Source organism: Hyperolius riggenbachi, chromosome 2 (genome assembly GCF_040937935.1).
Source record: "Hyperolius riggenbachi isolate aHypRig1 chromosome 2, aHypRig1.pri, whole genome shotgun sequence".
In the NCBI taxonomy this organism is placed as follows: Eukaryota; Metazoa; Chordata; class Amphibia; order Anura; family Hyperoliidae; genus Hyperolius; species Hyperolius riggenbachi.
This window is the reverse complement of record NC_090647.1, coordinates 477,947,940-477,964,269: the sequence shown is the minus strand read 5'-3', so window position 1 is coordinate 477,964,269 and position 16,330 is coordinate 477,947,940. Positions and strand designations below refer to the sequence as shown.

Genomic DNA, 16,330 nt, shown 5'->3' with positions numbered 1-16,330 from the left:
AATGGCCAGGTTTCACAAAGACTAGGTGCCAAGTAACTATTGTGTGTCTTTTAAAAAAAAAAATTGTCTGCCTTTTCTATCAATTTAAATGGCATTATATCTTTCACAGCTCCCTGTACTTATGGTAACGTCTGTATACGCATTTATTCTGCTTCAATACCAGTCTACTTTTCAGGTCATGGGTAGTAGTTCCTGGCCTTTATTGTTAGTAAAAACAAATAGAACAATTTCCTAATTTTGGCTAAAACATTATCCACAATTAGAGCTTGGAATGGATTTTGAGTAGCTACCTACTCTAAATCACTCAGATTCGAAGCGTTAGTGCACATAAGGGGATGGGTGAGTGAGGGCTAACTTACCGATGCTGCCTTATGCTTCAGTGACTACCAATCGTGTCCTACTCCACGTTCCAAGTCGGAAGGAGGAAGCGTGGCAGTGACGAGAATGCGGCATGGGACGCGATTGGTACGCATTGAAGCAGAAGGCAGCGTGGGTAAGTTAACCCTCACTCACCCGCCCGCTCAGGTGCACTAATTAACACTTCGAATCCGAGTGATTTCAAGTAGGTAGCTACTCGAAATCCATTCCAAGCTCTTCCCTGTGCACAAATGTCATTCTTTTCATTCTTGTAGATGGAGAGTGCCAGAAAAGAGCCCGGTGCAACAGTAAGGGCTGGTTCACACTATGAGCTTTTTTCTAAGCGATTTGAAAAGTGCTTGGTAATGTATTCCAAATTGAGCAGTTGTTTTTTTTATTTTTTTAATAATCACACATCGCATTACATTAACAAGCACTTTTCAAATCACTGGTGCTTAGAAAAGCACTCGTAGTATGAACCAGCCCTCATTTACCTATTTTGAAGGAGGGAATCTGAAGTGAGAGGAATACGATGGCTGCCTTTTTAATTCTCTTATAACCGTGAAGCCCAAAGTCCGGCTTGCGGGCCATTTGCGTCCCAACAAGCCCTTTCCAGTGTCCCCCCAACAATTTCTAAAGTATTTAATAGCATGTGGCCCCTTCAGGCGCCTGAAATACCCCTGTGACTAGCCCCGCCACCTCAACGCAATAGCTCCACCTCTGCTCTGAGTGGCAGCATGTTGCTGCTGGTGTTGATGGAGCAGTGGATCATAGGCCTCTGCATGTGAAGGCAGCCAAAGTGCCAGCCCAGAACTAAGGAGTGATTGCAGGAGAAGAGTCACTGCACTGGAGCAGGAGTGTGTGTGTTTGAGAACCCTTTCACGCTTATCGTGGTACTGTCCATTATGAAGCACCACACATTGTGTGCAACAAGCACACAGTAGATAAAGCTTTCCCATGCACCGGGAAACACGTTATCACGTGGCGCAAGTGATTTATTTTTCATCTGGTTAAGTAATGCTAGCACCGCTGATTCACGCCGAAATGCAACCCCCCTAGCTCGGCTCCCTAGCAATCTCAAGAAGGGTATATGGCCATTGGTCCAAAAAATGTGGATACCTACGTTCTTATAAACTATGCCAGATGCCTGGCTGACATGCTGAGCTTTAGGCTTTAGATTTTTTGTGTCACACACCTGCAAAAAGCATGCAGCTACTGGAGTCCTACCAGAGTCAGAGCATGTTATCTGAATGCTCATTCTGGGCCAGTAACTTAAAGGACAACTGACCTGAGAGGGATATGCAGGCTGCCAGATTTATTTCCATTTAAACAATGCCAGTTTTCTAGCATCCTGCTGATCTATCATGCATCAGTAGTGTCTGAATCACACACCTGAAATAAGTATGCGGTCAAACTTAAGTCAAACATCTGGTCTTCATGCTTGTTCAGGGTATAATCAAAATTTATTAGAGGGAGAGGATCACCAGGTCAGCCAGGCAATGGGCATTGTTTAAAGCCCCATCTACACAATACGATTCTTTTTACGATTCGATTACGATTCTATTTACGATCCGATTAAATCCGACATGTCCGATAGGGATCCGATTCGATTCAGTTCGATTTGCCATTGTTTTGGATCAAATCGAATCCTGATCGGACATGTTGGATTTAATCTGGATTTAATTTGGATTTACACCACCAGCCACAGCAGTGGCTGGTGGTGTAATGGTTAAGGGCTCTGCCTCTGACACAGGAGACCAGGGTTCGACTCTCGGCTCTGCCTGTTCAGTAAGCTAGCACTAATTCAGTAGGAGACCTTTGGCAAGTCTCCCTTACACTGCTACTGCCAATAGAGCGCGCCCTAGTGGCTGCTGCTCTGCTCTGGCGTTTTGAGTCCGCAAGGAGAAAAGCGCAATATAAATGTTATTTGTCTTGTCTAGAAAATTCTGCAATCCGACATGCCAAAAATGTAATATCCAGGACCTCGGTGACCAAGTTGCCCATTTCTTATCAGACAAAGGGCTCTATTCTCAAAGAGCCAAAAGTACCGCAAAATTTTAGCGCTAAATTCCCGCCAGCGGTAAACTCCGCATTTTTTCAGCATTCACTAACATTTTCCGCATGTTTTCCGCATGCGGGAAAAAAGATGCGGAAACAGGCATTATTCATGCGGGAATCATGCGGTAAAAAGGTCGCATGAAAAAGTGTTTAAAAAAAAAAGTTAAAGTTCCCTAGGCCTTCTCAAAGGACTAGAGGACATGATCTGCGCATGGAGGAAAAACGTTTTAGCCATTTATTTAGGAAAGGGTTCTTTACAGTAAGAGTGATTAAGATGTGGAATGCATTGCCACAGGAAGTCGTTATGGCAAACTCTATACCTGCATTTAAAGGGGGCTTAGATGCTTTCCTTGCGTTGAATGACATCCATGGCTACAATTACTAGGTAATGCCAATGATGTTGATCCAGGGATTTTATCTGATTGCCATCTGGAGTCGGGAAGGAATTTTTACCTTGTAAGGGTTTTTTCGCCTTCCTCTGGATCAACAGGGATATGTGAGGGAGCAGGCTGGAGTTGTACTTTGTACTGGTTGAACTCGATGGACGTATGTCTTTTTTCAACCAAAGTAACTATGTAACTATGTAACCAAGCACAGCCCTTAAGCCTCCACACTTCATTAAAGTCAATGGGATGCGGAATATATCACCTACTACTTGTAGGTGATAAAAATTCGGTAATTAACGAAGAAATGATGCGCCTGAACATCTTTGAGAATTGATCTTTTATTGCGGAAAATACCGACTTTTGTGGAAATTTTACCGCATGAATCCCGCACTTTTATCACACTTTTTCCGCATGCGGAAAAAACATGCGGAACATTTTGAGAATCCCAACTTGCCGGTATTTTGGGTGCAAACTTCCCGCATGTACTTTACCGCATGCGGGAAGTCTTTGAGAATAGAGCCCAAAGTCTCTGCAATATGGTCCACCATTCAATTTACAGCATCTGAGCCTAATACATGGCCAAAGACCATTAGCAGAGAAAACACCTTGGTCAAACTTCAAGGAAATTGAAGAAGTCACAACAAGCATCCTCCTTCACCTCCGCCAAACTACCTGTGACCTGTATCCTGGCCCAACACAGTTCATGTTGAAATGCCCCGACCTGTTTATACTAATATTTCTCAAAATTGTAAACTGCTCCTTAAAATCGTGGATATTTCCTGCTTTACTGAAGGAAGCAATAATGAGGCCTCTCCTCAAAAAAACCTTCCCTGGACCCATATGCAATGACAAGCTACAGACCTATTTCTAACCTGGGGAAAGTAATTGAAAAAGCTGTATACCTCCAGCTACAAGCCAAAATCTTACAAAACAACATACTGTTGTTTGTGGCTTGCAAAAGTATTTGGCCCCCTTGAAGTTTTCCACATTTTGTCACATTACTGCCACAAACCTTAATCAATTTTATTTGAATTCCATGTGAAAGACCAATACAAAGTGGTGTACACGTAAGAATTGGAACGAAAATCATACATGATTCCAAACATTTTTTACAAATAAATAACTGCAAAGTGGGGAGTGCAGTCAGTTGCCCATAGACATTGCCTAATGAGTGCTAATGACTAAATAGAGTGCACCTGTGTGTAATCTAATGTCAGGACAAATACAGCTGCTCTGTGATGGCCTCAGAGGTTGTCTGAGAGAATATTGGGAGCAACAACATGAAGTCCAAAGAACACACCAGACAGGTCAGGAATAAAGTTATTGAGAAATTTAAAGCCAGCTTGGGCTACAAAAAGATTTCCAAAGCCTTGAACATCTTAAGGAGCACTGTTCAAGCGATCATTCAGAAATGGAAGGAGTATGGCCCAACTGTACACCTACCAAGACGAGGCCGTCCACCTAAACTCACAGGCCGAACAAGGAGAGCGCTGATCAAAAATGCAGTCAAGAGGCCCATGGTGACTCTGGACGAGCTGCAGAGATCTACAGCTCAGGTGGGGGAATCTGTCCATAGGACAACTATTAGTCGTGCACTGCACAAAGTTGGCCTTTATGGAAGAGTGGCAAGAAGAAAGCCATTGTAACAGAAAAGCATAAGAAGTCAGGTTTGCAGTTTGCCACAAGCCATGTCGGGGACACAGCAAACATGTGGAAGATGATGCTCTGGTCCGATGAGACCAAAATGGAACTTTTTGGCCAAAATGCAAAACGCTATGTGTGGCGGAAAACTAACACTGCACATCACTCTGAACACACCATCCCCACTGTAAAATATGGTGGTGGCAGCATCATGCTCTGGGGGTGCTTCTCTTCAGCAGGGACAGGGAAGCTGGTCAGAGTTGATGGGAAGATGGATGGAGCCAGATACAGGGCAATCTTGGAAGAAAACCTCTTGGAGTCTGCAAAAGACTTGAGCTGGGGTGGAGGTTCACCTTTCAGCAGGGCAACAACCCTAAACATAAAGCCAGGGCAACAATGGAATGGTTTAAAACAAAACATATCCAAGTGTTAGAATGGTCCAGTCAAAGTCCAGATCTAAATCCAATGGAGAATCTGTGGCAAGATGCTGTTCACACACTCTGTCCATCTAATCTGACTGACCTGGAGCTGTTTTACAAAGAATAATGGGCAAGGATTTCAGTCTCTAGATGTGCAAAGCTGGTAGAGACATACCCTAAAAGACTGGCAGCTGTAATTGCAGCAAAAGGTGGTTCTACAAAGTATTGACTCGGGGCTGAATAATTACGCACACACCACTTTGCAGTTATTGATTTGTAAAAAATGTTTGGAATTATGTATAATTTTCGTTCCACTTCTCAGGTGTGCACCACTTTGTATTGGTCTTTCACGTGGAATTCCAATAAAATTGATTCATGTTTGTGGCAGTAATGTGACAAAATGTGGAAAACTCAAGGGGGCCGAATACTTTTGCAAGCCACTGTATATGACCCATTCCAGTCTGGCTTCCAGAAATATCACAGCACTGCAACTGCCCTCATCCAAATCTGCAACCACCTGCTCATGGCAAGAGACAGAGGTGAATGCTCTATCCTGAGACCACTAGACCTTTCGGCAGCCTTTGATACAGTTGACCATGACATCTTAATAAGCAGGCTACAGGCATATAGTCCTGGCCAAAAGTTTTGAGACTGTTAAAAATATTGGAAATTAGAAAAGTTAGTTCTTAAGTTTTTTTACAATAGCAATTTACATATACTCCAGAATGTTATGAAGAGTGTTCAGATGAATTGTATAGTCCTTTGCCATGAAAATTAACCTAATCCCTAAAAAACCTTACAATTGCATTTCAGTCACTGCACTATCATTAAAGGTCCTGCTGGGATCATTTCAGTAATCGCCTTGTTAACTCAGGTGAGAATGTTAAGAACAAGGCTGGAGATCATTTTCTCAGGCTGATTGGGTTAGAATGGCAGACTTGCCATGTTAAAAGGAGGGTGATGCTTGAAATCATTGATCTTCCATTGTTAACCATGGTGACCAGCAAAGAAACGCATTCAGCAGCCATCCTTGCATTGCATACAAATGGCTTCACAGGCAAGGATATTGTGGCTTCTAATATTGCACCTAAATCAACAATTTATAGAATCATTAAGAACTTCAAGGAAAGAAGTTCAGTTCTTGCTAAGAAGGCTTCAGGGCGTCCAAGAAAGTCCAGCATGCGCCCGGATCGTCTCCTAAAGAGGATTCAGCTGCGGGATCAGAGTGCAACCAGTGCAGAGGTTTCTCAGGAATGGCAGCAGGCAGGTGTGAGTGCATCTGCATGCACAGTGAGGCGAAGTCTTTTGGAAGCTGGCCTGGTGTCAAGAAGGGCAGCAAGGAAGCCGCTTCTCTCCCAAAAAAACATCAGGGACAGATTGATCTTCTGCAGAAAGTATGGTGAATGGACTGCTGAGGACTGGGGCAAAGTCATATTCTCCGATGAAGCCCATTTCCGATTGTTTGGGGCATCTGGAAAAAGGCTTGTCAGGAGAAGAAAAGGTGAGCGCTACCATCAGTCCTGTGTCATGCCAACAGTAAAGCATCCTGTAAAGCATTCATGTGTGGGGTTGCTTCTCATCCAAGGGAGTGGGCTCACTCACAATTTTGCCAAAAAACACAGCCATGAATAAAGAATGGTACCAAAACACCCTCCAACAGCAACTTCTTCCAACAACAGTTTGGTGAAGAACAATGCATTTTCCAGCACGATGGAGCACCGTGTCATAAGGCACAAGTAATAACTAAGTGGCTCGGGGGACCAAAACGTTGAAATTTTTGGTCCATGGCTTGGAAACTCCCCAGATCTTAATCCCATTGAGAACTTGTGGTCATTCCTCAAGAGGCGGGTGGACAAACAAAAACCAAATAATTCTGAGAAACTCAAAGAAGTGATTATGAAAGAATGGGTTGCTATCAGTCAGGATTTGGCCCAGAAGTTTATTAAAAGCATGCCCAGTCGAATTTCTGAGGCCCTGAAAAAGAAAGGCCAACACTGCAAATACTGACTCTTTGCATAAATCTCATGTAATTGTCAATAAAAGCTTTTGAAACGTATGAAGTGCTTATAATAATATTACAGTACATCGCATAAACAACAAGCTGGCTGGATAGTGTAATGGTTCAGGGCTCCGCCTCTGATACAGGCGACCTGGATTCGATTCTCGGCTCTGCCTGTTCGGTAAGCCAGCACCTATTCAGTAGGAGACCTTGGGCAAGTCTCCCTAACACTACGACTGCCTATAGAGTGCGTCCCAGTGGCTGCAGCTCTGGCGCTTTGAGTCCACTAGGAGAAAAGCGCAATATAAATCTTCTGTGTTGTTTGTAAAAGCAGTTTAGCAGCAAACTTTGTGAAAACTAACATTTTGACAGTCTCAAAACTTTTGACCAGGACTGTAGCTGGATGTGTGTATGAGTTTTTATAATAGGAATTGCACCGATCTAGATCAGTGTAAATTAACCTACACTTTGAAGTTGATTGGCGAATGGCAACACTTCTTTGTTGTATATACATTTTTGGCATTCTCTTAAACCCAATTTGTTTTACTCTTTTTCCAGCCTTTTGAGATGCTGTGGCATTCTAATGATTTGTGTATTTTTAGGTAACCGTTCAGGAGTGGGAGTCAGTAAGGATCCACAATGGTGAAAATAACAGCAGACATTCTATTAAAAAAGGGCCTTCCTAAATCCAACCATTTGAAAGATCTGAAGAAACTTAAGTAAGTGTTACTTATTTGATGCATTTATTTATTTTATGACTGATAATTACCATGAATCTTTCTGCACCGCTGGCCATACTTACTTTTCTACTAGATACCCAGCCTTTGGGAAGGTGTTTTTTCTTTCTTTGCATCTCCTCCGTGCACAATAGCTGGGTACTGTAGTTTTATATGGAAGCAGAGGCTTATAGTCTGCTGTATATGCAATCCCTTTGGAATAACGTTACAGCGAGTACAGTAGTTTGTGCCGGTGAGCCTCCTGGTGATGAAGATGTAGGATGGATGCATTCCAAAGCCATCAGATTCCTGGCTGACAGTTACTGCTGATAACAGCTCTGTTTAATGCAAAATCGACGGCTGTATCCATCGAAACATGATCGAACATGTTGTAAATAATTGAATCGATCCCGCGAATCGCAACGTGTGTACCCAGCATAATGCTGGGAATACACAATGCGGTTTTTCAGCAGATTTACTGTCCAATCGATTTTGCGATAGTTTTTCTTATCAATTTCCATTCACTTCTCTGAGAAATTGATCATAAAAAGATCCATATAATGGGTACACTGATCAGATCCTCAGATGTCAGCCCCACCACACCCAATGTTAACGAACTCACCAGATGCAGTGACCCACTGAGCAAGTCTAGCTGTGCCTTAAGAAAATTATGCTGGGTACACACAGTAAAATTTTCCTTGCGAATTTGCGACCCGATCATTTTTTCCGCACAATTCTGCACTCGATTCTGGGCTCGATTCTCTTATCTTGATTCATTTTTCACACCATACAATTTTCTGTTAGATTTTTCTGTTAGATTTTCTGTTATGCTGGGAATACACGTTACGTTTTTCACGTTCGATTCTCTGCGCGTTCGATCTTCCGCTCATTTTTCTCATCTTCTACAGAATTGAGCGGACAATTGGACATGTCGGAATTTTATAATCGAAGGCATCTATCAGAACGATTCTCCGCAAAAAACGTAACGTGTATTCCCAGCATTGGTTTTTCTGTAAAGTACTGGTAGAGACTGGTCATTATCTCTGATGCATTGTCTTCTGGTTATCTCCTGCTGATTAGAACAATTCCTAATTGCTATGCAGAAAGATGGTTAGATAATTTCCAACATGTTGGAAATTATCTATCTGGCAGGTAAATCTAACACAAAATTGTATGGTGTGTACCTAGCATTAGGGCTGTCCTACACCACTCTGGATTAACTGGAAGCTGTGGTTACTGGGAGGAATCTTCATTATAAATTGCCAAATAAACCTTGGGGAAAAATCTTAGTGTAAAACCGTAATATTTTATTAAAATTATAGAATAAATATTGCACTCACAATTGTCTGCTGATATAATACGCTCAGAGTTTTATGACAGGGCTCTCCCCCGTGTGTTGGGCCTTGGCTGGCTCTTTCCTGCTCCACCATCTGCCTTCCCGCTGCAGTTTTTAAGGACACCAAGATGCCAGGTTCCACACACATCAGCTCTAAGTGCGACATCCAAGCTCCGCCCGACATATTTCGTCATAAATGACTCAACAGGGACACGGAGATGGATGCCAATGTCAGAGCTTTTTTTTTTTTTTTTTTTTTTTTTTTAACCCAAAACGAAGTTTATTGAGAACAATTCAGCAAATATTACAACACTGCCTGGTGCAAGGCAGAACATACATACAGAAGTGTATATAGAACATACATGCAGATTAACAGACAGGATGTATAATTGCATAAAAAGAGTATGGATATACATAAGTCAAATGTTGTAATTTAAGAGTTTATGAATCTTATACATTGTAGAGTGAAGAAAAGAGGGCTTTAACATACACTTGAGGCACACATTACTATTGTAACCCGGATGGTATAATACATCATAATATTGAAGGTCAGATGGGAGCTTGAAAGATGGAGAAGCATCTTATGGCGGAGAAGGACCAAAACTTTAAAGTGACTATCTCTCTATCCAACTATCCCATACCAGATAAAATTTGTTTATGGCGTTTCTGCGAAGATAGATAAGCTTCTTGTATGAGAGAGTGCGATCTATTCTAGTTATCCAAGCTTGGAGTGTAGGAGATTCGGCTGAGAGCCATTTTGGGCTATTTCTTGTCTAGCTTGAAATAAGGTTTGTGAAATCAGTGTTTTGGTGTTATTAGGCATAGAATCATCAGTAATTAAACCTAAGATACACATAGCCGGATCCATCTTCACAGGGCAGCCCATTTTGTCATGTAAAAATTGTATTAATTGTTTCCAAAATATTGCAATAGGGGGACATTCCCAAATTAAGTGGAAGAAAGTAGGAGTAGTGGAGGAGCATTTAGGGCAGATAGGGGATACACTGGGGTCAAACTTGGCTAGCTTTAGGGGGGGTGAGGTAGGCTTGGTGAATCATATACACCTGAGTAAGGCGTTCTCTAATAGAAGGGGAAGTAAGTCTAGCCGCCTGCAGGATATCGTCCCAGTCTTCATCATTAATTTCAAGGCCACATGTCACCCACTTTCCCCTAGATGGGGCGTTATATATGTCCGACTTGTGTTGAATAAGAATGGAGTACAGTTCTCCCACCATACGCTTCTGCTGACCATTATGAATCTTATCTAGAATGAGGGATGTGTGCGTGGCTACTGTTGAAGTACCGAATTGGGCTTTGAAGGCATGGGATAACTGGATATATCTAAAATAGAGTTTAGAAGAGAGGTCAAATCTGGAAGATAGAGTTCCAAATGAAAGGAGCTTGCCTTTCTCCAAAATCTGACCCAGGAAGACTATACCCTTTGACACCCAGAGGTGGACATCAGGGAGGCCCATGAATTTGGGGAGGTGATTATTATTCCAAAGGGGTGTGTGGGATTCCGTTTGGGTGGTAGGGAAGTATCGGAGAATCCACTGCCATACTTTAGTTGCTTGGTCAAGAAGGGTATGTGATTTTGGGCCATGAGGTAGAGTACCCCGCATAAGGTCTAGAGCAAGGGAAGCGCATCTAGGGTCCCTATCATAGCCATATAATTCTGGGTTAAAAGACATATCTGAGGAAAACCATGCTGCTATTTGCTGTAACTGTGCCGCAATATAGTATTTTTGAAATGAGGGTAGGGCCAGTCCGCCTTCACCATTGGGGTTTTGCATTAGCGTATAGCGTAATTTCGCTCGCCCATTATTCCATACTAAACTAAGTATTAATGACCTTAAGCGTTTAAAAAAGTGTTGGGTAATATATACTGGAGAATGATGCAGGACATATAAAATTTTGGGGAGAAGGATCATTTTTACGAGGTTCACTCTACCAGTTACTGAGAGGGGAAGTTTGGTCCAGGATCTGCTCTTATCTCTGACCAGCTGAAGAAGAGGGTATACCTCATTTTGTATATATTGCTTAGGATCTAGATGGATGGTAACTCCCAAATACTTAAATGTTACAATTTGCAATGGTGGGGTAGGTACAGGAGATTCTGGGTCAGGCTGATCTATGAGTAAGATTACTGATTTACCTAATGTCAGAGCTTTTTAGGCTACATTACTCCACCCCTTAATCCAGTGTGGATGTGCATTGGCCACAATGGGTACAACGCTCTTATTCCTCGCCGTCCTATCCTGTTACGAGACATCACCCTGCTCCCATCCTGGAGTGCATACATCATTTCCTTATGACATCACTTCCGCTACTGCGCAGTTTTAGTTATCCATTCATGGAACGCTGCCTCTTAACCTCCATATCCCAAGGTCAGGCCTACGTAATGCGGCCACTCCCCCAGGCTCTTTCTCTAATTACATGTACTCTCCGCCTCCCCTTTTTCCATGACAACGCGCCCATCGGAGTGGACTAGAGGCGACTGCCCCCTCCTCCTGCATCGCCATATACAGCGTATCATGAGGAAAAAGGGAATATTTTAATTTTCTTTTTACAGGCCGCCTTTGCCCCCCATAATTGGGATGTCTGTTTACACACTACAAATATTGTATTGACACTATTTACCAACATATTACAATAACCAGTCCCAAAACAATGCTGTTCTATAAATCCTCAAAAAATCCATATGCAGTTATGTGTTTGGCCAGTAGTTAATAATGGGGTGAGCCCCCTCAAGAACCACTACCATAATAAACAAGCCAAGCTCTCAAACATAAAAATTATGTCCAATACAATTTATGATGGAAGGATGGGGATAAAAAAAAAAGGATGGGGGAGAGGGGGGTAGGGAAAATAAAGGAGGGGTAGAAAAAGAAATAGGGGGACTTAGTTGGATGGGAACGTAGAGGAAAGAGGAAAAAGGGGAAAGATTGAAAGTATAGGAGGAAAAAGATAAAAGAAAGGGGAAAAAGTGAAATCACATTTCACACGCTTCCCATTCCTTCACAAATATGTTTATCGTTACTTATCACAGCTAAATGATCTTTACATTGTTTTTCCCCACAAATAAGGCTGGTACTTTTTGCTTAGCATTATTTTATTTTATATGCATTTTAAAGGGAAGAAGAATGGGAGAAAAAAAAAATCACTTTTTACGTTTCAGCTATATAGTTTTGAAATAAAACTTCCATTACCCCTCTTCCACCACCAGACGGCGCTGCATCACTGACACCTTCCCCTGGGTTACGATCACGTCATACCATGTGATCGAAACTCTGAGGAGGATGCAGAGATTGCAGCGCCGCCGGTGGAGGAGAGGAGATGTCATTCAGCCACCTGGAACAGGTTAATTATAGAGAAGCACCCTATGCCACTCTACACACCCTGCCAGGCTGGGAAAGGCACACTTCCCCAGTGGCAACCCCCCCCCCCTCACCTCCACCCCCTCTAAAAAATAACGGACACGCAGCAACATATAACTTTGCTATATGTGGCTCCTAATGGGTAAAAAAACTGGTCCTGTCGATGTGTTGGCTAGCAATCCAGATCGCGGATGGTATCGGCCACAAGGTTATTGAGCTTATTGTTCTCCTACTCACCCCGCCCATTCCTTCCCACTCTGTCGTGTGCTGTTAGGCCACATTCACATTTAAAAGCGCAAAACGGTAGCGCTACCGCTTTGTACAAGTGATTTTACAGTGATTAGCGCAGTTAAAATCGCTGTACACTTCTGCAATTCAGAGTGATCGTGATCAGCTCTTTATTAAGCACTGTACTGTGATCACTCTAGTATCGCAGCAAAATGCTGCAGGTAACACGTTTTACGATTGGCGCTAATCGCCCCGATCCGTGCCAATCGTGGCAGTGAGATCACTGCCAATAGGGTTAGAATAGCACTAGTGCTTTAAAAAGTGATAGCGCTTCGGTGATTAGCGGGAAACGCCTGCTAATCGCCGTAGTGAGAACAAGCCCTTAAATTGGCAAACCTCCCCCCCCCCCACCCCCTCCCAGGGGCATAACTAGAGAGAAGCAACTCAGAGCTGTGGGGGGCCCCAACTACTAACCTTCCCTTCCTCCGATACAGGGGACTATACTTCAGATCAGGTGTTTGTGTGGCTAGCCTTGTTATGGGTGTGAAGATCATGATGCCCACACTTGTTTCATGACCCTTGTGAGATGAGACCCAAGGCCATGAAGGGCAACAAAGGAAGGCAAGAAAAGAAGTGTGAACTAGGAGGAGCCATCAGATGACTGCTGAGGTTTCTGCTGATTGGCTGGAACCTGCTGTGCTATGAGGAATGGGAGGTGGAGCCAAACGGGACAAACACAGATGACTGGCAGCAAGAGACAGCCAGGAGGGCTCTGAGGACTGCTATTGACGGGGGGACAGGGCACAGAACCTAGCAGCCCCTGCAAAACTGTAAGTAACCTAATTACAGTAAATTAGGTTACTTACAGTTTTGCACTGGCTGCTAGTTTCTAAGTCCCACCCCCAAGCCAATAGCAGTCCTGGGAGCCCACCTGGCTGTCTCTTGCTGTGTTTGTCCCATTTGGCTCCACCTCCTTGTCACGCAGCAGGTTCCAGCCAATCAGCAGCTGCCTCTGCAGTCATCTGATGCCTGCTAGCCAGTAATGCTGAGGACTGAGCTGAGGAGGGAGGATTGAAATACTGGGCTCTGCTGAGAGATCCTGCGGCCTGAGGTGCAGGCACTGTGTTCTGCATACAGATACTGCATCTGATGGCAGAGGGGGATACCAGCAGCACTGAGCTGGGGAGGAAGTTGTGTGTTGCTATGAGACCAGCCCTGCAGTGACAGCAGCACAGAGACAGATGCAGAAGGAGGGAGATCGTCTTCACTGGAGGCTGCACAATGTCAGTCAGAGCAGGACAGGATGACAGGAGAGTCACAGCATACTTACAGGCATCCCTGGCACTGGTAATAAGGACCTGACTCATTAGTCACCAGTAACTACACAGTCTGTTGGCGCTGCAGCTTCTAAAAAGTAAGCAGGACTTTAGTTTAATATAATTGTTTATAGATATAGACCAGCACCAGACAACCAAATCGACATCTGAGTCTGCTTTTACACTATAAACCAGCATTGGCGCAATGTACCCTGTCTGGCCACTAGCCAAGCTGGAAGTGACGCGCGCTTGCCATCACTTCCTGCTTTGGGTATGCAGAAGCGTAATGTTAAAATATGCTTCCATGTCACGTGAGTAATTTTTCTAAATCCAGGTGTCGCCATAGACTAACATGACTTCCAGGCCGACGCAGATGCATCACCGCAGTGTTAACATAGTTTTGGACCTGCGTCAGGGATGTGGCGAAAACCTTACTTCCATCGCCTCATGGAAGTATGAAAGTTTCCATAGACTTTGATTGCCTGGAGATGCGGTGTGGTAAAAATACCGCACCGCCCCGTGGTAAAAGATCCGGATCTTTTCAATGATCCGATTCGAATCATCCGAATCATTGAAAAGATCCGAACTTCCCAGGATAGCACTAAGAGCCTCATAACGCAGCTCAATCTGAGGTCCAACTTCATTACCACCATGCGTTGCGTTAGGGGCACGTTATGCGACCTTAACATCCCCTAAAACGCAACGTCTTAGTGTGAAAGAGGCCTTAGGGTAAGAAAAGTAAAATTGAGATTAAGTTAAACAACTTACTTTGAGTGATTATTTTGCTTGTAAATTTGCTGAAAGGTTATTTTTATTAAATAAGTGAAAAATAAGTAATTTATGAGAAGATTTGTGAATTGACGCCAATATAATTTTTTGATTGCATCTGCCGGGTAAAATCAACACATGTATGGGAACCTTAAATGCTGCAGATACTTTAACATAAAGATCGTTGATCAAAAGATATTAAGCCTGCCCACCACGCCAAGGTTGACTCCTCTAGGGCAGGTCCTACACTACACTACCCTAATCTAATAGATGCTAGTCATCTTTTACCTCACATTTGTGTGGTTTTTTTTTTAATTTATTTTTTCTTGGGGGGGGGGGGGGGGGGGGTTTAATGAAATTTATTTTTATATTCTCTTCTGGTACATGATTAGCTGTGTCTCTGTGATGTTCCATTTCTCAAATATTCCCTCTTCCTCTGTGAAGACCAGCAGCAAATCTACATTGAGGAAGTAGGGATACCTAAAGAAAGAGACTTCACAGAGACAAAGGTAGGTAGCTAATTATGTGTTATAGGAAAATACCATGTTTACTTTGATGCCCCATTTCTCAGGTATTCCCACTTCTCCCCCGTAGGCTAGCAGGAAGTGGGAATAACTACAGAATGGGACTTCACAGACACTAAACAAAGGTATTCCATGCTTCAGAGGAGAACATACAAATATCATTTTGTAAATAAGACATCCAGGGCCATATGCAATTCAGTCTTTCTCCAAGTTGATATTTTCACGCCTTGTTAATACAATGCCAATGTAACCCCCAGCAAATAATAAAAATACTCCAAATCATTTTGATAATACTTTTTCTACTACTTTTGGTCATTTTTGAATTGTAAAACGCTGAAAAGTTATTTTAAAGAGAAGATGAAAAATGATCACCTAAGAGAAAACTTAGGAGAAAAGGGGAATTGCATATGGGCCCAAGAGTTAAGCTGGCCATACACTAGGCCGATTCCCACCAGATCGACAGCAGATTCGATCACTGGGATCGAATCTGCTGTCACATCGTTCCCGCAACACTCCGAATTTCGATCCATTTCGTCCGATCCCGTCGATCGCTCCGTGCAGAAAATTACCGTTGATCGCCCGCGGGTAGGGAGCGCGTCGCTAGCGGCGTTCGAGTACCCGACGACCGACGCAATAGAGCCCGCATACATTACCTGCTCCGCCGGCACGAATGCCCCCGGTCACCGCTGCTCCGTCTCCGCGCTGGTCTGGTCTGCGGGTCCAGCATGCTTCACTTCTTCTAGCCCGGCAGAAAGTTTAAACAGTAGAGGGCGCTCTACTGTTTAAACTTCCTGACGGGCAGGAAGAAGTAAAGCATGCCGGACCTGGAGACCAGAGCGGAGACGGAGCAGCGGTGACCAGGGACAGTGGCGCCTGCGGAGCAGGTAATGTATGTGGCGGGGGGAGCGGCGGCGGCAGCACCACCACCACCACAACAGATTGTGAACGGTTTCAGGCTGAAATCGGTTCACAATCTGTTTGCAGTAAAGGTAGCCATACGATCCCTCTCTGATCAGATTCGATCAGAGAGGGATCTATCTGTTGGTCGAATCTGATGGCAAATCAACCAGTGTATGGCTACCTTTAAGGTACATATTCAGGTACCCTATCTTACCCTACATCTAACCTGTGTGCTCTACCCTATCACTACAGTCACTGTCTGTCTAACCCTGCGTCTAACCTGTGTGCTCTACACTATCAATACA

General features: G+C 43.6%; 1 protein-coding gene across 2 annotated transcripts in view; it reads left to right on the top strand.

Moving 5' to 3' along the window:
- Nucleotides 1-16,330, top strand: part of LRWD1 (leucine rich repeats and WD repeat domain containing 1) — a 62,126-nt gene that overhangs the window by 1,334 nt on the left and 44,462 nt on the right. The window contains exon 2 of one of the 2 annotated variants that reach the window (XM_068270264.1): nucleotides 7,463-7,579. In XM_068270264.1, the coding sequence (XP_068126365.1) occupies nucleotides 7,500-7,579 (80 nt within the window). In that variant the 5' untranslated portion in view covers nucleotides 7,463-7,499. Of the gene's footprint in view, nucleotides 1-7,462; nucleotides 7,580-13,585; nucleotides 13,932-16,330 lie in introns of those variants that run through there. The other variant, XM_068270265.1, reaches the window with a different exon arrangement.